This window comes from Megalops cyprinoides, chromosome 13 (genome assembly GCF_013368585.1).
Source record: "Megalops cyprinoides isolate fMegCyp1 chromosome 13, fMegCyp1.pri, whole genome shotgun sequence".
Classification (NCBI taxonomy): Eukaryota; Metazoa; Chordata; class Actinopteri; order Elopiformes; family Megalopidae; genus Megalops; species Megalops cyprinoides.
The window spans coordinates 16258390-16283307 of NC_050595.1; the positions used below are offsets into that span (position 1 = coordinate 16258390).

The 24918-nt window shown below is 39.1% G+C and overlaps 1 protein-coding gene across 1 annotated transcript; it reads left to right on the forward strand.

The window, feature by feature from the left end:
- The first annotated feature begins 4 nt into the window (after window positions 1-4).
- On the forward strand, window positions 5-23488 carry LOC118787782 (sodium-dependent noradrenaline transporter-like). Its single transcript, XM_036543461.1, has 15 exons — window positions 5-94; window positions 734-1242; window positions 2414-2545; window positions 3116-3353; window positions 13103-13241; window positions 13857-13991; window positions 14421-14524; window positions 16186-16310; window positions 16844-16956; window positions 17470-17598; window positions 18713-18812; window positions 20038-20138; window positions 22223-22390; window positions 23132-23203; window positions 23418-23488. The coding sequence occupies exons 2-15, from the start codon at window positions 942-944 to the stop codon at window positions 23439-23441; spliced, it is 1881 nt and encodes a 626-aa protein (XP_036399354.1). The 5' UTR covers window positions 5-94; window positions 734-941; the 3' UTR covers window positions 23442-23488.
- The last annotated feature ends 1430 nt before the right edge of the window (window positions 23489-24918 follow it).

Consider the following 24918-nt stretch of genomic DNA (forward strand, 5'->3'; position numbering starts at 1 on the left):
AGTCTTAAAGTTTCTCTAGAATGGGCTGCAACTCCTCAGATTCATCTCGACGACAGAAGCAAAGGACCATGGAGCCTTACCTCCTGTTTGTCAAGTACGGATTACTCTTGTTTCTATCTTTACTAGATATTTGAACTCTTTTAGCTGTAAAATAGTGCTGGTCAAGTATTCGTTACTTCATGATCCACCTTGGTGATTTCCTCCCGATTCCACCCAATCGAAAGGTATAACGCAACAGATCTTACACCGGGGTATCATCAGCAATGCTTATAGGAATGTCAGACGTGAACAATGCGACGTGCGTATGCGTTCAATATTTTTATTTATTTATTTATTTATTTATTTAGTTTTTGCTGTCAACCGCCTTGTTCACTTCTATTAAAATTCCGTTTACTTATACTGCATTGCAATCCAAACAAGATAAGGCGTATTGTGTTTGAGTACGGCGCCTGGATATAGCGAGGCAGATAACATTGCCCCGCGCATAATAAATTCATGTAGCTAATGAAGTGGTGATGTGGGTTGTGAAGTGACACGAGTGTACCAGTATGAATTTTTTGTAGCAGGCTGCTTGCGTCTCTAGGCTACCTTAAGTTACGAGACACACCGTAAAATTATGTGCAGGCAGTGCTAAATACAGTCGCTGATGTTACATTGGAGCAAATGAAATTACTTGTAATAATTTCACTGAACTTTTTTCATGCCTGTACCAATTTAATACACTTTTTCATAGCTGATGACACATGTGGAGATCACTCAGCTCCCAAGAAGCTTTGCCTTAACGGAGTTTCTACATCATCATCACCATCATCATCATCATCATCATCATCAATATTGTCATCATCACTACCACCATCAGGAGCTGCGGCACCAGTATCATCTTTGCGCACTCCCCTGGGCTGTAAGCGCACGAGGCTGGCAGGCTTCGTATATCCAAGAAGATGAACATCCAAGTCCTGCCAGACCATAAACTGTCATCTGTTGCTCCCCTGAAACCGTACAACAATGTGGAGAAGAAAGAAGTGGAATTAATCCTGGTCAAGGACCGGAATGGTGTCCAATATACCAACTCCTCCATCATCCCCGCCTCGAACACCCACGGCTGCCCACCCGGCTCCGCTGAGGACGAGGACAGAGAGACTTGGGGCAAGAAGATAGACTTTCTCCTCTCGGTCATTGGTTTCGCGGTGGACTTGGCCAACGTATGGAGATTTCCTTATTTATGCTATAAAAACGGAGGAGGTATGTTGAAAGCATGTCATGCATGAGTTGAATTTGTATGTTGCATGTGCTGTGTATGTATGTTGCAAATGTATGTCTGTTGTATATGCACTTGTTCCTTGTAATCGATGTATGGAAAACGTTTTTGAATATTTCATCTTAATATACCATATGACTTATTAAAACAACCTCGGTTTTACAGAATTATCAGCAGTTGAGAAAGAAAGGATTGAAATTTCATTTCAAATTGAAATAGCTAGCATATCAACTCAAAATAGCGCACAGCTTAACGAAGCGACAAGAGGCTTTGTAGGATATGAATGGGGAAAGACTCCATTACATGAACGTAATCAGTTTTATGTCTGGTTGAGACACGGTCATTTTAATTCCACAACTCCACTGCAACAAAGTTAGTCATTCAACTCTTTAAGTGTTTTTACAGCAGAGACGTTGTCCGCATTGCCTCAGCCAATTGCTGATTAGAGATTGGGTTCAAATTTTATTCACACACACGTCAGTTTTAAATTGGGTTATGGTTTACTTTGACAGATCTTGACTACTCTGCTGCATTAACTGAGAGAAAGAAAAGGGTGAACAACATTTAGGGTGTAATAATTGTATTTAAAAATATTTTTAGTCTATACATTTAGAGCCATCTTCCCAATCTTTAACACAGCAATATTGAATTCCCTGCCTGGATAGTCTTAGATATATAACGGAATGTTATAATCATTGAGGAGTGGAGAAAAGTTACAGGTTATGCAGGTGTAAGGACTGACAGCATATCTTTGCCATGAATTCTCCTGAAGCCTATGATATTGAGGTCAAACAAAAAAATTGACAGTTACCCTTTGACAGCATTTCAGTTACAGGTTTGGCACCAATTTGCAATTCTGAGAGGAATCTCAAAATCTAATTAAACTCACATTAAGCATATACAAACTTGCCAAAACATGGCTCTTGGACAGACAAAATTGCAAACAGGCATCAAGTTAGCCTTTTTAAAAAGGCTTAGCAGTAGTTTGCATACTTCCTCATGAGTATCTCAAAGTCCAAATGTAGATTACATAACTTCCTCCCATTGTTAATGGAACACTCTGGGACATGTGTAGCTGTGGAAATTGCACACTATATCATGATCATGTTTTTTCCATCCAGCTATTCTTACTGAACTTGTTACTTGTCATTTCAGGTGCCTTTCTGATTCCTTACACCCTTTTCCTCGTCATTGCTGGGATGCCTCTGTTTTACATGGAGCTTGCCCTGGGTCAGTACAACAGAGAAGGGGCTGCCACTGTCTGGAAGATATGCCCTGTGTTTAAAGGTAGGGAAGTAAGCTGTCCTCTGTAACAAAGATGCAAAATGGAATGTGGGGCTGTTTGTACATTTCCAGTCCTAATGCAAAATATGATTTTTAAGAAAATATAGATGAAGAAACAAAGACTTAGGACAAAAACATTGTAGTCAATATTTCCATAAATGTTTTGGCTTTTGTAAAGCAAGTATTACAATTTACATCTTCTACTTGCTGGAGCTCAGTTTCGGGTGAATGTGATATGACCACCAGTTCTCAATACCAGCAATAATGTGCGCATACTTTTAAACATCTTTTTGTTACTATAACCTAGCAACTAGACAAGCTAAGTAAACCATGTAGAGATGGGAGCTCAATCCAGATGGTCACTTTTATATACATTTTAACAAACTTACGCATAGTCTTGTTGAATTATTATTTATTACTCTATTGGAATTTGTATCTAATTTAAATTTTGCAAAGATGAGTAAAGATGGCTATTCCATGTAACATGGCATTATACATACCATTCTTTTGTTTTTATTTTTATCTTTTCAAATTATGGATCTAATATTTTTTAAAATTCTCTTCTACTTACAGGTGTTGGCTACACCGTGATCCTTATTGCTTTGTATGTGGGCTTCTACTACAATGTCATCATAGCTTGGTCTCTGTACTACCTGTTCTCCTCATTCACAAGTGAACTGCCCTGGCTCAAGTGTGGGAATATCTGGAACAGCAACAACTGTACTGAACGCCAGCTCCTCAATGGGTCCTTTGTGATGAATGGAACATCATATTCCAAGCATAAGATCACACCTGCAGCAGAGTTTTATGAGTGAGTACTATGGGCCCCGTACATGCCTCTTGTCCTGAATTGCATGGCTGCATTTGGGAGAAATCAAACAAAGTCTGGGATTTCTAGAAAGATGTATTATAAACCACGCTGAATCCATGCTGAATCCACAGTCTCATTAAAAAGCTTTGTAGATTATGGTATCATTTACAAAGGATTTTTATAATGTCTATAAACCCTTGCAAGGAAGAATTTATTTAGATATTAAGTGCCATGGAAGCTTCAAAATGAAGTCTACCTGTTACGATCAGCAGAAGTATAAATGAGAACTATTTTCATGATTTTGGAATTTACTTTTAATGGCATAATGTTACATAACTCTTTCTTAAAGTGTAAAACCTTTTTAATATAACATTGTTAGAAAGTGTTACCAGAAGCACAATATATCCATAATAAAATGTATTGCTTACTTATGCAGTTTTGCAAACATGAACAAAATGAATTACAGATTTTGAGGTGAAAAACAAATACATTATATGCTTTGGGATGATGAGAACAGAGAAAAGTCCAGCAATATAATCTGTGATAGATGTGTTTAAGTGTGCACTTCTTATGAGATGTACAGGAAGACTAAACCTTTACCCATCAGTACACACATGCTGATATTCCCTGAGTCTGCAGTGCAGAACATAAGCTTCTTCTCTCTGTATTCAATCCATTTGCACTATTAGTTCCAAAACTGTGACACTACTTGGATATAATCACAGAGACAGGCTTGATTTGAAGAATTGCTGGATCTTATTCCTACCTCATCAAGAGGTCATGTGACACGGAGGTGTTAGCTGCTTTGTTGTCTGGTCAGCTCCTGCATTTACAATGAAAAGTCTCTCTTTTTCACTGTAAAAATGGTTGGAACTGAACCAGACAATCAAACCTGCACAATACGATGAAATAGCAAGCAAGCATGACATCAGGCAAATAGTGCTGTAGGTATATGGATGTAGGTCACCATCATTCAAAACTTTTTTGCTGTGTCCCTAAATTCTGTAAAGAGCCACTCTCACCATTTGCTTTATAGTAGGCAAGGGTGAGGGGGAAAAAACATTTTAAGTTTATGAAAAAGCATTGTTTGCACTTCAGAGAAAGCTAATTCTTCCAATGTCCATGTAAAGGTTGTTCTTCTCTACAGAGCAAGTTCAAAAATGACAGGGACATTGCCCTTGTCTTATCGCTTACCCGAAGAGCGAACCTCCCTGCTCTACTCAAATCCCCTGACCTTCCACATTTAGAGATACTGGAGATGGGAGAGTGCAAGGAGTTTTTTTCTCAGTTCTGTCCAGTGTAACATTTTCACTCACAGCAAACACTAGAGGACTAAATATGATGTTACTAACATGGCTGTTGTTATTATAATTAGAGAGTAATTACGTTACTCCTATTCAATTGATACAAATCTTTCTACTCACAGTCAGGTTAAGTGGGCAGCTGCACACACAATATATTGCATTTGCTTAGCACAGTATATTGGATATTGGATCCAGAGTGACTTCCATAGCATATGTTTTTTACATGTTATCCAGTTATACACCCGGATATTTACAGGCCTTTCAGGTGAAGCACCTTGCCCATGGGTACAACTGCCAACTGCTGTGTGGCCCACAGGGAATTCTGAAGGGCGACTTTATCACTACACCCTGCTGCTGCTCACACCCACACATCTGGCTTCACAAGTTTTTCTCCAGCCACTCAAAAGCAAATGGCCCAGTGTCTCACTGAGTAATCATTATACTTTGTTATTCAGTGACAGTTTTCAGATGGGATCTTTTAAAAGACTGTTCTTTGAAGTGTCTGGCAAGCTACAAGTGGGGAAGTCATGGGAGAACAGGCAGATTACTCAGGGATGCCACAGTGAGGGAAGACACTGTTGAGATGGGCAGCAAGATCTAGGTTGAGGTGGGTAGAGAAGTCTGATTCTGGAATAACAACATGCAATATGTACAATAGGTTAATGAGAAAAGAATCACGTGTTCAGACCCAGTAACCATCCCAGAAACTTTTCTTCACCTTCAAAGAAATGAAATCCCAGCACAGGCATTTCTGTATTCCTTATTTTAAAGTTGGAAGTGTTCAGGAAAAGCTAAATTTCATATATTGAAAAATTTCATAAATTAAAACGAGTTCTCTGTTATTTTAAATGCAAATTTTTAGGGTGCTTTCTCATTACATGGATATGCAACATAACCATTTTGTATGTATTCCTAGAGAATTTACAACAAAATTGCATAAGTGAAAAAATATAATGCGCTATATAATATTAATATTTTTCTAATATTTAGTAAAATTAATTTGTTCATGCAGGAAGCTCACCTATTTAGATGAGATACTGGTGGATACTGGTACATAGTCAACCCTCATCCAATGAAGAATGCAAAATACACTGAGGTCAAGATAGTGTTATTCTAGCTTTCATAGTGGAAAGACTTGACAGTATCAGCTGCTGGCCATCTGATTAATCTCATTAGAACCATAAAAATATGTTTACATGTGTAATGATGGCAAGATATAGCTGCATTGCTTTTTTGTGTCTTATGCAACTATCAGCTGATCGGAACATCAGCTATAAAGGGCTATATAGCAAACAAAGCAAGTTTGTTAACCTAGCCTCTTGTTCAGCCACCTTCTTGCAAGAAGAAGGTGTTTGTTAAGCTTTCCTCTACGTTTGACTCAATCTAGAAGACTCAGTTGTGTGTACAGGCGCTTTATACTTAGCCTCTTGTTTAGCCACCTTCCTGTTGCAATAGTATTTTTATACAGTAAATGGTGAGCGTACTGCCAGTGATTGCAAAGGGCTGTATTTAGCTAAAAACATTTGACTCTATCTAGAAGACACAATTGTGTGTGTACTAGTGCTTTATTCAGTCTGCCACATACAGTCTTTCTGTAGGAAGCTGCCCTCCCCCATGCCCCTAAATACACACACATACACAGCAGGGACTGAAGGAGGGGCAGTTTAAAAATCAAATGGAATCTGTGTTTCTTAGGAAGCACAAGGTACATTTACTAAAGTTATATGTCTCCCATAATAGTATCATGAATGTAATGTGATTACTGTACAACGTTTTTAGTCTTGTCCGCTGACAGCTGGCAGTACTAGCTGTTAATGCAAGTCATGTCTGCTAAAGGAATACTTCAGACTTACCTATCATAAAGTATACATTGATTTCAGGAGTAGCTTTTACAGAAGTACCGAAAAACTCTCCAGGTACACTGCTTCTCACTCATGGGGTCCTATTCGTGCCATTTGTTATCACAAAAATCTGTTGTGTATATAGGAAAGGGCTCTCTTATTGCCATTGACCTATAATCACAGGTGTTCATAAACAGAGGGCTATCCGTACCAGAAGCTGAAAGGTTGATGTATAGTTGGGAGTGATAAAGAGTTTGCTGCATTTGAATCAAACATATCACTGTTGTCCAGCAATTAAATACAAACACCTTTTGTTTAGTTGTCATTATAGATGTTTACTAAGCTGATATAGCCTCGTTCATTCCCAAAAGGTCCCTGTCCTTGCTGTGCATGGACTGTCCTCCGTGGTCCCGTCTTGTTCACATACAATAGCACTTTGATGTGTAATTTCCTTGATTGTCTTCGCTGTTGAAGAGGATGTGGTAGGCCTTCATTTCCTCCCTGACTTTCTACAGAGGGGTTTATTATTGCTCTCATTGATCAGTGCTGCCCTGCAATCTAGTTTGTCGCCCTCAGAAGTGCTGCATACTAATGAAGCCCAAAGTATAATCATTAGCGTCATACTGTAGCTGTGTTAAGGCACCCTGACCATGGACTGGAAGTGACTCAGGAGGCCTCTACTGAAATCCGATGTGTTAAAATGAACAAAGTCCTAAATAATATGCTACTGTACTAGATCATGGCATTCTTGATCTGCAGTGTTGAGCCTTAACAACTAGTACCATTGCAATAGAAACGCCATTAGATTTCATATGTATGTATTAATTGAGCTCTGTGAATGGAATTTATTTCCATTTCATGCAAAAGCTCCAGCAAGAGTATTTTGGAGCACTATTTTGAGACTGAAATTGAGTATATATATTACATATATATATATATATATATATGTGTGTGTGTGTGTGTGTGTATAATATAGGAAGCTATATTTAAATGCTCAGGGTAAATTATCACTCTGGCAAATTTCCGTTAATTGCTAAAGGGTATCTTTAGATATTTCTCTTAATACAGCTTTAAAGATATATCTGTGTTTCTTCTACTTGAGTGCAACAGTGAGATATAGCCTGACTCTGCCATACTGTGATGACTCGTAGGGCTTCCCTTTTACTGTGTGTACTGTATAGAATATGTGTAAATGAATTACGCTGAATTGGTTTGCTCCATTGCATGGCCTAAAAAGCTTTTAAACATTCTGCTCTCAACCCGGATTTCATTTTATGAGTGCCTCTATTTGACTGATATCCATCTGTTTTTCTCTAATTTTCCTTATAATTCGCCCTTGTTTTCTCTGTTAATGCAGAACATCCTCTGTTTTTTTTTATCTGGACTTTTTTATCTGCACCAGTAATAGAAAAGTTAGTCTGGAAAGCCAGAGCTGCCTAGGGTGGAGTACAACATATGAATCAAGCATTGATTTTCCTTTGATATTACAACTACCATGAGACTGAACTAAGGAATGGTCCCATTAAGCAATTTCTGCATTAGTATGTACACAAACTGTAAGGCATTAAAGCCTTTGTGCTTCAGTCTTTCAGATGAAAAAGGGATTGAAGGAATCAAAAAACAAGGTCAGGGATTTACCCTGGATCAGTACAGGGCATCAGGCACATTGGTACTGTGACATAAATCATGACAGGCGGCAGACGATGCAGTCATTTAATTAGGGATTATCCTGGGACATCAGCCTCATCCAACTGCAGAACAAGACTGGATTCCAGCAACACCAAATGTCCCAGGGACTGATCTAAAGTCATTGTTTGGGCCAGGCCCTGCAGCGTGATTGGAGTTCTCAGGGTGGTTGTGGCCCATAGTGTCAAGTCTCACAAAAAATATTAGCTTTTAACTCTGAAGCTGAAAGAGAAAAAATGTTCCCCGTGGGAAGTCGTTTGTCTTGTCTCGTGTTTTCTTTGCTATTTACCAGCTTTCAGTTTACGTCAGAAGTAGCTTTGCTGTAACAACTCTGTGATGTTGATCACTGAAATCATTTGAGGCTCTTATGAAACAGCAAAGGAGTGTTGCTGTTTTATTAATGCCTGAGAGACCTGATTAATCTTTTTTAAAATGACTGTTTATGTAGTCTTCCATTTGTGTAATGCAGAGATTATTTAGCATTACCTCAGCAGTTAAGGAACATTTATGTCAGTCCTACAATGATCTCACTATGTACTTAGCACAAATGTAAATGAATAAAGCTTTCTGTTAAATTGCATCCATGCGGTTCAGAAAAATCAACAGCAGTGCTGGATTAAAGAAGATTTATAGTTCACACAATTGTAATTGATAGTGTACATTAATTTAAAAAATTGTGCAGATATGTTATTGTATTAGCATGCATACCTTGAAAAGAGATAATTGCAGTATATCCTTTCAGTCATGGTTTATGATATATTAGGAACAGTACAGCCAATGAATCTGTTGAACTGGCAACCACTGCCAGACTCATATTCTAGCGGGTTCTCTGATACCATTTATACTTGTCAGAGTCCAAGGTCAGTGATATGATCAATGAGAGTGCACCACTGTTGGACATTAGTTACATCTGCTGTGCCAGTGCCTGCACTGAAGGCTTGAGGGGAGCCCCCACTGGGCTGTCCAGACTGGTGTAGCTATTGGCCTCATGCACAACTGCTGGAGGAGAGAGCCAGACAACCCCACAGTCAGGTCAAGATGCCTGACAGGGCAGGTGTTAGACCCCATCTTAAAACCAGAAGAGCACAGACAATTTCTCTGTTTTGCCTTTGAGGGAGATGCATTCCAGTTTTGCGTGCTACCTTTCGGTTTGTCACTGTGTCCTCAAATTCCTGATGCTGCAGGCTGAGAGTCTTCAGCTATGTTTGATTGGCTCATATGTCCAAGGCAATGTGGTACTGGAAATGACTGGGGCACCGACTCAGAAAGAAAGCAGCTTGGTTCTGAGTGGACCGTGAGAACAAAATACTTGAGGATGCACCCTATCAAAACACGATTGAATGCTATCAAACCTTGCTTTCCTGCTTTTACACCAACACCAAAATTCAACGGATAATATGCCTCAAGGCTGCTGCAGGGCAGGTGGTCTTTGTGATTCCTGTTCATGCAGTCCAGTGTTCTTTCCAGGTGCTGAGCATTTGCACAGAGAAAAGCGAATCTGAGTATCCTGTCCCTGGATCACATGGAGAATGGGGGAACCAACTAGGTTCTGTGCTGCAGCACCAACAGTCTCTGGAAGGCTGATGTGCAGTTCAAAGAGGCAAGGGCATCAGTGGCTATTGACACCCCCCCCCCCCCCCCCCTGTTCTTGCATTTTGTATTCAGAGTTCATGCCCATCTGTGACCTTGGATGTCAGCAGCAATAGTGGGAACCAAATAGTGTGTGTGTGCTTTAAAACTCAGTTTAAGTTTAAATGAAAACTTTTCTTGCATGGATATAACAGCTTCAGCTGAGTTTCTGAGCTAATCAGAGTATCACCTGTGAATAACATGTCCATCCGCACACTTATATATCTGAGAGAGATCCTGTGCATCTGAATGGCTATAGGTCTGTTGCAGGTTATGCAAGTGTGTGGCTGCAGGTACAGTGCTTGCACTCTTTTACACATAATGAAGAGCTTGGGGTCACAGAAACTAAACTTATTGTGTTAGGATTGAAGAACGTGTAGTGCATCATTAAATTTCCTCCTCAAAGTTAATGCCAAAACACCACAGTGGGTAGACTGATTCTCGCCCCAGGATCACTCCTCCAGTAAAACCCTGGTCGTCAATGAGGCAGAAAGAAAAGTGTGGTGGGGAGAAGCAGAGGACCTCCAATCTGTTCATGCATTCAGCTGTGTCCATTTTCCAGAGATCTGGGACTCACACGTACTATTTCATGTATTATATTATGAAGGTATGCAAAAATTGAGCTTCACTTTTTATGACACTGATTGGGCAGGATGTTTGCAGATTATAGCCCAGCCCAGTCTTAATCTTGCTTTGTCCTGAGCTTTGAGGGATGAATGTCAGCAAGTGCTGCTTTTCTTAGCATCATGATTCCAGTTGCCAGGTGATGCAAAACTGTGGAAAACTGTTATGTGAGAATTTTAAAAATGCGAGGTTTGTTTAAATTCCTCACTCAGGGATAAGGAGTAGCACATTGTGGTTAGATTGAAGAGGCATTTACTGCAGTACATGGAAAAATGATTTAGTAGCACAGTGCAGAACAGAACAAGAGATTGTGTGATGGCAGCAGATAACTTGTAGAACTAGTGGAACAAATTTAGTTTAAGTTCAGATGAAAGTGTTCTCCATGTGGATGGTCGCGCTAACAAGAGATGCTGTACAGAAACAAACTTTGATGTGGACTGTGGTGATATACAACAAGACATCAGACAAACCACATAGCACAAAGCTTTATCACTAGTGTTATTTAGAGAACTTGTGTCTATCTGTTTTCTCCATCTGAAACAGCATTCCCCCTCCTGTATCTCTTTTCCTCTAGACCTCTCATTGAATGTACTATCAGGATAAAATGCATGTTTTAGATGTTTTATAGCTTGCCATGAATCTTACAAATCCCTTGCCTCTTTTGATGTTTTAGTGTAATTTTTTGTACTTGAAGGCAGGGACATTACATGTCCCAAGTATCAGATGCAGATAAACTTACCCAGAGTCATCAATGAAAGAGACATAATACATGCATATATGCAAATTCATTTGGGAAAAAGAATGACTGCTCCATAACTACAGTATGCTGTGTCCTTAACTTTGAGCAACACATTTAAGAAGCAGCACTGCATTGTAATTTCAGAATTGGTGCAAAGAGATCCGCAGTTGCTAAAATATAGCTAAAATAGATAAGAAATATCAAGCTTGAGTCAAGGTTATTTCATGATCATGCCTCAGTTTATTATTCTTTGGTTTATTATTCTTCTATTATTCTTCAAACAGAACACCACTCAGTGTTTGCCTTGGATGAGTGAAAGACACCTTAAACTGTCCAGCTCTGTTTCAAATGATCTGTATCACTTTGGCATGAGCTTATGTAATGTCAGTTCACCAGAAGTGCTTACACTGCTTACATGTGCTTCACCCTCGGTACAGTGAGTGCCAGGGAAACTTCAAAAAGCCCTTGGATGTGCCAGTCTGACAATCTGTGCATCATTGTTGACGAAGAAACAGATATGGTACAGTCTCGAAAATACTACGAAAATATCTTTCACAGGATTTATCTAGCTTGTATCTGTGCTAAAAGAAACTGAGGACTTTCATGTGTATTCAATTTACTGTTCATTATATAACCCGCAACATCTAACAGAAATGTCCGAAAGAACCTTCCTCAGAGTTATCATTTTAGTCTGTATGTTCACGCGAAGTGATTGGTATTTGTAATGCTGAAGAACAGAACAGTGTTTATTTTGAATTACTAACTTGTTTCTGAAAAAACGCATCTTGTCAGTCCTATTTTGATCAATGTACTTTGGCCTGTGTTGCTGACTTACAAAAATAATGAATATTTGGTTTGTGACAGAAAGTATAACTGCATAACCTCAGAATGGAAGCATATGTAACTAGATGTAAAGTGTGTTGCAAGCTGGGAGGCTCAAGGTGCGAGAGCACTGCAAAAATAATATTTATTGGAATTAAGAAACATCATTACTCTTTTACTGTTTTCCATTTCTATTTGTGTTTGAATGAAATATTTGATTCTCCAAACACTTATTCACCTTAATTACCTGTCAAAATGTCAAAGCTTTTTTTCATGAAATCTGCCCAGCTGAATTTGTGAGACTGTTTTGAGTCACGTACGTGTCAAGGCAGTTACAAGCGCCAAGACTGTGTGTGGACTGTTTCCATATGAACTTTACTTCACAAGGAGCAGCTGAGGTGTGGAAAGCCATGACAGAGACTCTGTCTTTCAGAGAATCATCTGTTTGCGAGAGTGGCACAAATTCAAGCTCAGTGCATACATTAAGTTTCCAGAGTTTCTTAATTATTATATAGAATGTTTTGTTCCATTTAAAGTCTGGTTAGAGGTCTGATTTTGTTCTTGTCTTATTGTTCAATCTTATTGAATGCAATCTTAGCTCATGTAATCAATCAAGGACGAGGTCCTGTGTTGTGCTGTACATACTGTGTCTTGTTGGACAGTTTTGTAAACTACAAATGTATGTACTTCAAAACAAATAATTGCTTAACTGAAACCGTGATCAACCTTGCTAAACCATTAGCGTTTTACATTGCAGTCATATTCTGTATTTTTCTCAGTAAAATCTGTGCATTCTTCTTGGATTTGTTTCTCAAAATAAGAGACCTTCTTGTGAACTGTCATTTTTAGCCAAGTTTTATTGAGGGTGAGCTTCTGTGTTCTGTTATTTACTGATTTTTTTTTAACTAATGGTATGCATTTTCAGACCAGACCAGGGTGACAAGTCAGGTTCTGTGTATCAAATGTATACAGACATTTAAGACACTTAATCTCTTTATTCTTTAGCAAAAGATGATTGAGCGGAATTTGGTTGATGCCTTATTCTCACCATTAAACTTGCTCTGTTCTTTTATTCTCGTACTATTGGGAAAAACCCATCTGTAGGCGCGGTGTTCTGCACCTCCATGAGAGCAAAGGCATACAGGACCTGGGTCTGCCGCGCTGGGAGCTCACCCTCTGCCTGGTGGTGGTGGTCTTTATCCTCTACTTCAGCCTGTGGAAAGGAGTCAAGTCATCTGGGAAGGTGAGGGCACTATGGCCAGCCTTAGCACCAGTGCAGATGTGGGCCACATCGAAGCTCACTCCTATGAGTGGCTTTTCTCCGCATCATTCGCCTGATCCCATACACGCACACACACATAGACACACGTGCACACACACACACATCCTCATTACAGTGCCCACACAAGAGGTGGGGCCCATGCAGCCCTGGCACAAAAGCTTTTATATGGAAATAGAGCATGTACTTCATGCAGAGAAAGATATATGTGTATTATTATTATTTTTTTTGCACAACATCAAGACACAGAAAAAATGTTTTGTCAAATGTATAAAGAGTTTATGAATCTGACTTGTTAGTGCCATTGGATTTGCATGTGCATGGTACATCCATTTCAACACTTAGAGTTAGGGTTAGGGTTCATTTTCTAACACTGACCTTTTTCCGAAAATGTCAAATTCTTTTCAAGTTCCGCTTGGATATGCATTGTTAATGTTAGCTGTAAGATCAAAAATGGATCCTCTCTTACAGAAAAGCCTTCCATAAGCTCAATGAGGCACGTGGCTGTGCGTTTTTTGGGGGAAAGTGAAGCCCTGTGTCTGAGCAGTAATGTGCCATCATTGTGATGTGTTTGCCCAGGTGGTGTACATCACAGCCACCATGCCCTACCTGGTACTGTTTGTGCTGCTCATCAATGGCATCACTCTGCCAGGTGCCATGGACGGTATCAGGGCCTACCTACACATCGACTTCAAACAGCTCAACAATCCCTCGGTGTGATACCGCCTTACATATCTCTCTTTACCTTTTAGAATACTGTACCTCTTCCTGTATTTCCCACTAGGCTGATTTCTTACAGCTCAATAAATCCAAGCTAGTTATACCTAGTCATTTTTCATATCTTGCCAAAGAGCCTCGCACGTCATCAAACTTAATGGTAATGACCACTAGAGCTGGTATTATTATGCCTGAAAGTGTCAAGATCAATGTAAGTTGGCACATTTTCAGATTCAAATTGACACATTGAGGAAAATCTGTGGATGAGCAATAAGTGCGCCAGTTGTTTTGAAATTGGATTAAAAGTACTGTCAATACATATTTATGAATGATTGTGATTTGAATTATGCTTCAGAGTAACAGTTACCTGATTTGATGCCATTGTTTGCTGGGGTTAGATATCATTAATAGGTGTTTTTTGTTCAGGTATGGATTGAGGCGGCAACTCAGATATTCTACTCACTCGGCGCAGGATTTGGGGTTTTGATCGCATTTGCCAGCTATAATAAATTTGATAATAACTGCTACAGGTAAGACTGGACACTGCACCAACCATTTCAGTTTGTCAGAACTGGTGGAAAGATAGGGGAAAACCTCTTCTGCTTAGTTTGTAGTCCCCTTTTTTTCGTTAAGCTGATAAAGTCCCAGGAAACGATGGGTATCTATAGTGCCCCTCCAAGCTATGACCTAATGAGATTAGCACTGGCAGGATGGCTGGATCACTGCCATTGGCTGTTTCCTACCTGCAGAGACCTCACCCTTTTTTCCAAGAACCTTCTATCAGACAAAGCAATATTGTGTGTGCTGTCCCTGGGTGATCTTTATCATTAGCATTAAGAGTTTGATAGTCAGCTGATGTGCAGGTAACTGCGTTAGTCACTTCCCATACACTGTGTCGCCTCACACATGCTGCCTTCTGCATGACAATTAACAGAGGCGGGCAAATGCAACGGCAAGCTGTCTCAGGGACAAGAAGCTCTCTGATGGAAGTACGGACATTGCTTTGACTCACACAAATGGGTTAAATCACTGGAGTTATTGAAAACCTGTTCGTGCCCAGTTCGTGTAAACCCACATTTTTTTATCTTGGGATTGCTGACTCTGGCTCTCTTTCTCAGAGAAAGAAATACAACCAATAAATAACTGCTGCCATAGTTAGAATTATGTATAATTTATTATATACATGTTTATGGTATCTATATCTTATATATATCTATGTTTAGTCAAGTAGAACATTAATGTACAGTTACTTTGTAAAAAACAACTCATTTCTATATGTATGTTATACTAGCTGAAAGAGGTGGTCCAGATGGTCCACGGCAGTTCTTACAAGTTTTTATTACATGTGTTTGACAGCAGTACATGTACTCACACATCAGTGAAAGTCACTGTCTTGTGGAAACTACCCAAACTGAAATCAGGCCTCAGTACCGCCACTGTATTTGAGCTCTAAAGTTTTTGCCACAACCAAAGAGTCTAAAACTGGGCCAAGCTCATAAAAGAAGCTGGATAACAACTTCCATGGTAAATTTAGACTTTTTTGTGAATGAAAAAAATCTGAATAAGTTATTATTTTTCGATAGACTGCAAAGAACAGATAAACGATGACATGATATAGCTAGGTGCTTGGATTATATGTACATCAGCATTCCAGGAGAGGGCACTTAACGTCACCCTTGTAGGTTTCTTACCGTGTGACTGCTGTGAGAAGGCTCTAAGTAGTTATTCACAGTGAAAGTTAGAACAAGACATGAGGGTCAACTGAGGCAAAAAGGGGAAGAAGACTGCTTTACTCCTTCTCAGAAAAAAATCTGCTGTTTATGGAGATGACAAAACCGGGAAAACTGTGTCTTGAATTTTAGTAAGGCTTACAAATTGAAGGAAATGGTTTGAATAAATAAATTTGTGTTGTTGTTTTTTTTTTTTTAATGGAGCCATACTTTGCTAGAGAAGACAGCAAAGAGAACAATTATTGAAATTGATGGCTTAAATATTTAACTTTCAGCCCCCTGATGAAAAGGTCAGCTATTTGCCTTGGCTGTTATGCTACCCACTATAGCATGTCAAACAAGTTAATGTAATCATGTCATTAGCAACATCATAAGTTTTGTGTAACTGACCTAAATTACCTTTAGATCATCCACCATTAGGGATGTTTGGAAAGTATGAGCTCATGTTTGTCTCTTTGTAGGGATGCCATCCTGACCAGCACCATCAACTGCGTCACCAGTTTCTTCTCAGGGTTTGCTATTTTCTCTGTGCTGGGATACATGGCCGTCAAACATGGTGTGGACATTAAGGATGTGGCCACTGAAGGTGTGTGGAAGTCACTGTCCCAGTTTCCATTTACCCTGGAAAATGGTGAATTTACTGCAGTGATGCATAGTGTAGTACTTGGAAACACTGTGGGTTTAAAAACAGGCTAAAAGTCAAACTCATGACTATACATAAAGGCTCAGTATCCTCTCATGTATTATGCATGTCATGAAGCTTACCAATAATAGCTTCTGAAAGTACTTTAGAGTATATTGCTGGACAAAAGAATGTTATTTTAAAGCTTTGTTTGCTTTGTTTTCACTACCTCACACATAGCTGATGTACACCTCTCTCTAATTCCTTCCTCTGTGTTACTCCTCCACCTCCTCTCCTCTCCGCTCCTTTCACAGTTCCCCCTCCTCTACTCTCCTCTAATTTCCTTCTTTCCTCTCCTGGATATGGTTCTGTGCAAATGAAGCTCACCCCCGTGCTGTTTCATTCTGAGACATCTTATGTGCTCTCAATACTTGTACATGTTGCATGAGAGGCAATGTACCACATACTATATGGTGTCTTTTTCTGTGTGAATCTAGGGCCTGGACTGGTGTTTATTATCTACCCAGAGGCCATCTCCACTCTCCCAGGCTCCACCTTCTGGGCCATTGTGTTCTTCATCATGCTCCTAACACTGGGCATCGACAGTTCTGTGAGTGCCACATCTCCACTAACTGCCTGTATTTTTCACCTTGCTATGTCAGGATGAGTTTATGCACGAGGCAATGCTGTTGCACTACAATGTTAAAATGCTCGGATTCTTCATAGATTCTTAATAAAAACAATCATCATTAAAAAAAAAGTATGCGTAATGAGATCAGACAAAAAATAATTACATTCTTAATACACTTTCAGTCCATTGTACTCCAAACTATTCTTTTCCACTAGCAAGACTGGAAAGACCATATATAATATAGAATATATTGAAATTGTATAGTGTTTGTGTATTAGCCATAGAATATGCTAGTGCAACTTGATATCTCAGGATTATTGAATGTGGTAAAATGTCCTTTTCAGTTAAATTTCCCATTAAAGTACTTGCTCTCCAAAAAATGTAGTGCATTGAGCATTTGTTGAGAATTCCTTGTTCCATTACACCATTCTTCTCTCCTCTTTTGTTCCTCTCTTCCCCCTCGCCTCTTCCCTTTCACTTGTTTGTTTGAAGATGGGTGGTATGGAGGCTGTTATCACTGGTCTCACTGATGATTTCCAAATCCTAAAGAGGAACAGGAAGATCTTCACATTCGTCACGGCATTTGGAACCTTCTTAATTGCCTTGTTTTGCATCACCAATGTAAGTGGACACAGAATGAGATTCCTGTTTCACTCAAATCAAAATTTCAAGCAAATCCCCCAGTTCCCTCATCAAGCACTTAGAAATAGCAGATTTGGCAGGAAAGTGCATATGGATTCCAGAATGTGCTTAATAGCCAGTGGTTTGCATTAATTATCTATACAATGAAAACTAGACATGGGGGGCTGGCAAATTCAGCCCATAGATGCTGTTTATTTGTCAAAGTATTTGTCTTTCATTATAAGTGAAGCTAGGAGTTTTTGTACAAGAACAGAAATATGCAATTGTGGCAATGTTCAAGGTGTCTGTCATTGGTCCTAGGTAGAAGTATTTGTGTATAATTCCTTCCTCACTAGCCACTGCAAATTATGCATCTACCACAAGGGTTGGAGATATATTTTGCTGGATTAAAGACACATTTTCACTAAGACAACACTTATAGGACACCCTGTGGTACAAAATAAAAGGCCAGATCAAGATATGCTGGTAACACAGAAATATTTCTAGAGTTTAGTATATTTGAGTTTGCAAGCAATAGCTACCAAGAACAAGAAGAGTTTTGGTTACATTTAAGAGAGCATAGTATATGAAGGTCTTGTTAGACTTAAAAAGGAGAAACCATTCATTTAGTCACAAAGGATCCATGTCTTGAAGGACGCCTGCAGCTGGATCAGTTTAATCTTTGAATAATGCTTTAGGTAAGGATTAGGGTTGGGTAAGTTGATCTCCAGGGTCAGGTCTTTAGGGCAAAAGCATTTTCACAAAAACTGTGAACTGTTTGCTGGAGACACCCAGTAGATGACAGCTCTGGAAACATCATTATCAGCCTCACTGAATCCTTTGAGTGGCGCGGTCCATGCGCTGCTGTGTGTACTTAAGCTCTTTCATGCTCAATTTTCAATGTTTCTGCATGTTTTCCATTGTCATAGACCAAAATAACATTAAGTTAAATCTTAAATGAAATATTTTTACAATGCTTTGTACTGGATCTGTGTTCCAGGTTTTCTAAAAATTTTAAGATGTTTAGTTAAGGTCAGTGGCTTCTACGCTAGTGGACGCAGTGTTTGTGTAGTGTGATGTTTTAACTGCACTCTGTCTTTTCTCTGGCTTGCAGGGAGGGATCTATGTCCTGACATTGTTAGACACCTATGCTGCTGGAACCTCCATTCTGTTCGGGGTGTTGATAGAAGCTATAGGGGTGTCCTGGTTCTATGGTGAGTTAATTTCAGATATCTTGACACTAACTCATTCACAGACTGAAATTGTTCTTATTCCCAGTTATTCCACCCTTCTGATTACAGACCTTTGTGTTTGGCTGTTGAACCCCATGATAATCCACCTGCGGACTGACTGGGGTTCGAAAACGATTTCGCTCAATGCAGAAACCCTTGCACTGTGCTGTTATACCCAGTTCCATCCCTGTTTGTTCCCCCTGATATCACCCTTTCAGTGAGTTCATCAGCTAATGCAACAGGAGCGGCTCTCTGCTTTGTGGCTGCAGGCTATGTGCCAGGTCTGGAGGAGCTCCCGCTTTGTCCTCCCGCCCCCCTGCCCTCTTCTGGGCTTTCAGAACCCACATGGCCTCTAGCATCTGCACCACCAAAGCCTCCAGCTACTGCTGCCATTTCCGCCGGGGCAGATACTATATACAGCACTTTCCTCTGCTTGTGTCTCTCTCTTCCTCCTTTACCTTATCTCCCGTAGGCTTACATTTCCAGACAGCAGTGGGCAAGCAACGGGAGAAAGCCACAGAAAGATGCTTCCTTATTGAGAATTGGCTCACATGCCCCTTTATGTCTGTGGTTGTTTAAAAGTCCGCAATGAAATATCAGTTACAGATGGAAACAGTAACTGCTCTTTTCTCAGTCATGACCATCGCGTCAAATTATGTTTCAAGTTGTGCAAAGTGAAGCGGAGCGAGACCGTTTCTGTGGAAAAGTGATTATTTAAAGACTTCATGCTCATAGCACAATGACTGGGCATTCTGGGTGCTTGAATTTTCCAGGCCTGGTGGAAACTCTGATAAAGAAGCTATATTACCAAATACATAGTAATTGTTCAGTTTGGGTTTGCATGGTGATTACAGTTATACTTTCTTTTCAACTAAATGGTACACAGACAGTAATAAAGGGTGTGTAATTAAGTGAACACTTCAAAATGTAATATCCATTCAACATTGGAGGCACATGTATTACATTACAGTTACAGCACATATGTTGTTACTTTAGGCTCATATCAACAGTTTCTGAAAGTTAGGTTGAGAAGACTGCAGAAGAGTTTGGTCACCTGTTGCAAAGTGAAATAAAGCAAATGGTAGCTTGTCCTGTGTAATGTGTTTGTCATATGTATTGTAGTCTTTGAATTTGGAATGAATGCATATGAAGTGTCTTGTCTGTGAGCCTCTGATGTCTCCATGCTTGTGCGTATGTTCGTTTCCAGGTGTGGACAGATTCAGTGAGGATATTGAGCGCATGATGGGCTTCAAGCCAGGCCTCTACTGGAGGCTGTGCTGGAAGTTTGTCAGTCCGGCCTTTTTGCTGGTAAGTATCGTTTTGTTAGTGGTGATGGGGGATATTGGGGATTCTTTCTTCTGGTCCTTTTAATGAACTATGCAGGTTGCTACACCCTACCCACAAAGCCTTGGCACCAGTTCAGCATCTCTCATAATTTGGATACTTGAAACCACCACATTTGTAAAAAATAATTCAAGCCCTAAACATGAATCATTGAAAATAACACCCAGCACCATATTTTTGTGGTCTGAACAGTCATTGCAGTTATCACAACTGATTAGGGCAAACTTGGTATTTTTGACCTCTAAAAAATAGTGCAAAGGTGAAAAAAAGATAGTAGCACCGATTTTGCTGTTTTCCTTACATCCCCTTCAACTTTCCTGTGAGTGACTGGAGGATAAGAGTGGGGTTTTTCTGGAATGATTTTGTGAAACAGGCAAAAAATGTGTTTTGCTATGGTTTTAGTATAGCTTACAATATATGTGATAAGGACATGCAAAGTAATTCTAAGGAGATGGTCAAAATCTTCCATGGAAATGAAACCAGTCTTGCTGCCTCATCAGTGTATAATAAAGACTTATTGAATGTTTATGGGAGGCTTCTACACACAATATATCATCATAGTAACAGTATTATATATACATCTGTTCTCAGAAAATAAATAATGTATCTGTTTGGCTTTGTGTTTGATATAATAAAATAATGTAATAATAATTTATTTAGCAATTATGAATAAGCACTTATTTTTGTAACCATATGGTTTCAAATACAGCACATCAATTCCCCATTCCTGAATAATCAATCAAACAATTATATTTACTGTATGTAGCACAGGGAAAGTATGTGTAAGCTGATCAATACAGAGTGCCAGAGGACCATTACTATGTTGCAATATCAACCCAGTGACAGTGAATTTTCAGACAAATTTTCAGCAGCGTACAGTTCCACTGTGGTATGAACTCTTAACATGCTCAGCCATAAGGTATGTAGCAGACCACAGGTGGCACCGTAGAGACAGAATTTATGAGCTGAGTTCATCATATCAGAACATGGCAGAGACTGAATGCAGTGAAAAAGCTCTATCTCCTGTGACAGATGGTTGCGGACATTTGTCACTTGCTTGTGGCAGATCTCCAAACCCATTCGCCATGGCTCGTTCATTAGCTTTTGCTGTGAAGGTGACAGACGCCCTTTCCCTCTATGCTACTGGTTCATTCCAGCACACCTTGGGTCACTTATGGTCATGTCTCCGAGGATTTTCAGGTCTACCTCACACTATGTCACATCAGGCTTAGCTATTTGAGTATCACAGTTGCAGGGCTACATTGATGTGATTGACTAACTAAACTGTAGATCAAACAATTGACACAACATAAGTTTAATTCCTAAGTTTTCTGTGTTGTTGGTGTTCTCTATTTGAAATTGTGTGTTTACCATTATGTGTTATCTCCATAACTGCAAATTAACTGAAACATTAAACACAAAGCCTTGTCTGTATATTTGATAAATATTTATTTATATATCTCATAATTTAATATATCTCATAATTTCCCCCTGGTGTTGTTCTGGTATTACCTGTTGGTTATACTTTGCAATCTGTTTGTGTAAAAAGTACATAACTGTAACATAACTGACTTAAATACCTCTGCACTGATCTTTTGTGCCATCTCACACTCTAGAACTAGTGATCACACTCTTGTCACACTCATTCAGCTCAAACACTAAGAAAAGCAAGGTGGACCATAACAATTTTGACATGACTGTCACTTTTCTCCATTTATGCCATCCCAAAATAACAATATTGTGTGTTGCATCCTGTATTCAGTAACAGCACCAGCTTTTAGCACCTTTAAATAGAGTCCCAGAGCCGTTGATTTTTCACTGAGGTCAGGCTGGAGATCATCTGAGAGGTCAGATTAAATATTCACAAAGGTAGCCTCATGGATGAACATTCTGAAAAAAAGGTCACTACTAAAGTTACCCAGAGTAAGACTATACTATAGCTGATTGATTTGTTTATTTCTGGAAGTGTATGTCTAATTTAGACTTGATTTGTTTATTGTGGAAGTATATGACTAATTTATATTGATGAAAAATCTTTCTTTTTTCAGTTTGTGGTGATCGCCAGTATTGTCACCTCTTCTGGTCTGAAGTACGATGGCTACATCTTTCCTCAGTGGTCCAGTGTGGTTGGTTGGGGAATAGCAATGTCATCAATGCTCTTTGTTCCTGCCTATGCCATCTACAAGTTCCTTACTGTAAAGGGAACATTCAAAGAGGTCAGTTGGGAGAACACTGTATTTTTCACAAGGATATGCATGTAACGTATAACTGGCAGGTTTTTTTTTTTTAAGGAGAGTGATTTGGGTATTAAAGGGAAAACATCCATTTTAGTGTGACAGTTCCCTGAAGTAATCTTAATATGAGAGCAATTTGAGCTGGAATTTTGTCATCCAAACCTCTGAGGAGATGCTGCAATAAATAGGCCATAGTTTGAGGTTTCATTGCATCAGAGGTTTTCAAATACAGGTGATTACAATCATCAAACATCTGGCAGTTATTTTAGCTGTAAAGAATATGATATTCTATTTCCTAGTGCTCAGTGAGATTTAATACTAATCACTTTGCTCAGACTTGCTCAAGTTTTCCATTGCCATTATTTTCCTTGTGTTGTAATTAAAACTGATCATGCCGGCAAAAATTTATGGATGGAGGACGTTAATGAATTCAGACTCTGGCGAGTCATGTTTGAATTAACTACGGATACCACAGTGGGTGACTGACAGCTCAGAAAGAGTTTAGTGTTTTGCCACATTTTAGCTCCTCTTAAGTGAACAGACTCATATGCAGCCAATTTCAATTCAACAGTAGACTTACATTTAGAATTCAGATTTTACTGTTGTGCTTAGTTACTCATTGGGGTAAACCATACAAACAACTTGGGGAAATTACATACTGTTGTGGAAAAAGTAAATGTATATAATGATGTATAATGTATATACTAATGCATTACATTTCAGAGGATAGCTTACTGCATCACACCTGAACATGAACATCACCTTGTGGCTGAAGGAAATATCAGGCAGTTCAAGGTAGGTCATACTATGCTCATTGATATATGTGGAAATGTGCATTTTATAGTAGCAATCTGTATCAGTTCATCAATAATGTTCATATTTTGATGGAAAACAAAGACAATAATGCAGAATATCAGTCAACAGAAAAAAGTGAATTGTAGTTGTAACAGACAGAATGATTGTAATTTTAAGTGTCACAGACCTTTGAGAATGAACTGTTTTATTTCAGTTAAAGCACTGGCTTGCCATTTGACACCGCCCTATTGCAACCTGACATGCCAGGACATTGAAGAAATTGCTCCCAGTGAAAGGTGATTCTTCGTGGAGAAGCTTGACTGGGCAAAATGGAATATTCTATGTTCTGAAAGATGTGCCTGATGGGCTGTTCCATTGGTGTTTAATAGTTAAACTTTATTGGTGCTTTTTTGTGGAATTCGTTAAAATGTTTTCTTTGTTTTTGAAACTCGTAATACTACACACAGAGGCACTCTACAATGAAATCTGCCGTTTTTTATTTTGCAATTCTGTCTTTACTTTTTTTGCAATTTTAACTGTGACATGTTTTTGTTTGTAAATTGGCTTGGGGAAAAAAGTAAAGCATGCCAAATCATAACTGTAGGCCTTGGACAGTGGATAGGACCTCAATGCAGACATCTAAGCTTTTTTTCCTTTTGTTGTGTTGTGATTTGTCTCAATGTGATCACTGATGTAAAGAACATTTGGATAACAAATTTCTCAAGAGGTATTTATTTTACTCAGTGCTTAAACCCATTTATTTATTATTTATTTGTTAGGAACAAGCCAATATTTAGTTGAACAGGATCTCAGGAGATGGGTGGGGGAGATTGGCAGGGAGTATCATGTCATTGGTATCAATACTTTGCTGTGCTTATATAGTGACTGGCTGAGAGGGACCCTTCACATTGCAAAAATTTCCAGTTCACTTTGCATCTGGGTTAGGACAATCCAACATGGACCAAAGCCTCTGCAGCCATTTTCTGTAGATTTGCATATCCCAGTAGGCTATTAAGTTACTTCCTGGGTGTACATTCTGTGCAGTAGAAAAACTTCCCATTTAAAGGGATTCCAAGCATCAGTGCATGTGTGTGAAGCTTCTTCATTTCCCTGGTCGATGGTTAGTCCCTATATAAAGCCCCTCTTCGATTGTCTCTTGTAGGTCTCCATTTTGAAGAACACTTCAGCTGTGTCAGTGCCTTATCAACTGAGACACTAAAAATCTAGTTCACTCTCTCTATATATGTTTCATCAGGCCATTCAATGTTTTTTGCAGTTATTGCAATACCTCTGGTTCAGAATCTCTTTTGAAGTGATCTTAATTGATGTTGGCTTCTTTAGTGTATGACTTAATTGCTTGAAGTTAAAGGTTAGAGGTGCAGAAAAATATCATTCGTATCCTCAAATGAAACACTCAAACTGAAAGTAGTGATCTCCCATACTTAAGAAAAGGGAAACATTGATAATAATGTATTGACATAGTTTTCAAAAGCTTTGTAATTTGTGCTTTTACCAAGAGGAGTCAAGTTTTCTTTACAGAACTCAGTGGGATGCAAAGTGTGTATTCTCTTTGACAGTTATTCTTGCCAACATCTACTGGTCATAAAATGCATGCCAATTTATGAACAATTGTTATTTTTTATAAACTTGGTTATTACACATTTATAAATGTTGGTTTGACTAGAAGAATCTAAAGTGGACTACTTCATAAATCT

What these genes read in the sequence shown, in the direction of transcription:
- LOC118787782 (XM_036543461.1), top strand. Translation starts at nt 942, where the DNA reads ATGAACATCCAAGTCCTGCCAGACCATAAACTGTCATCTGTTGCTCCC. An exon ending in GATATGCCCTGTGTTTAAAG is followed by an intron (nt 2,546 to 3,115) that starts GTAGGGAAGTAA and finishes TTCTACTTACAG; the next exon opens with GTGTTGGCTACACCGTGATC. An exon ending in TAAAGGGAACATTCAAAGAG is followed by an intron (nt 22,391 to 23,131) that starts GTCAGTTGGGAG and finishes ATTACATTTCAG; the next exon opens with AGGATAGCTTACTGCATCAC.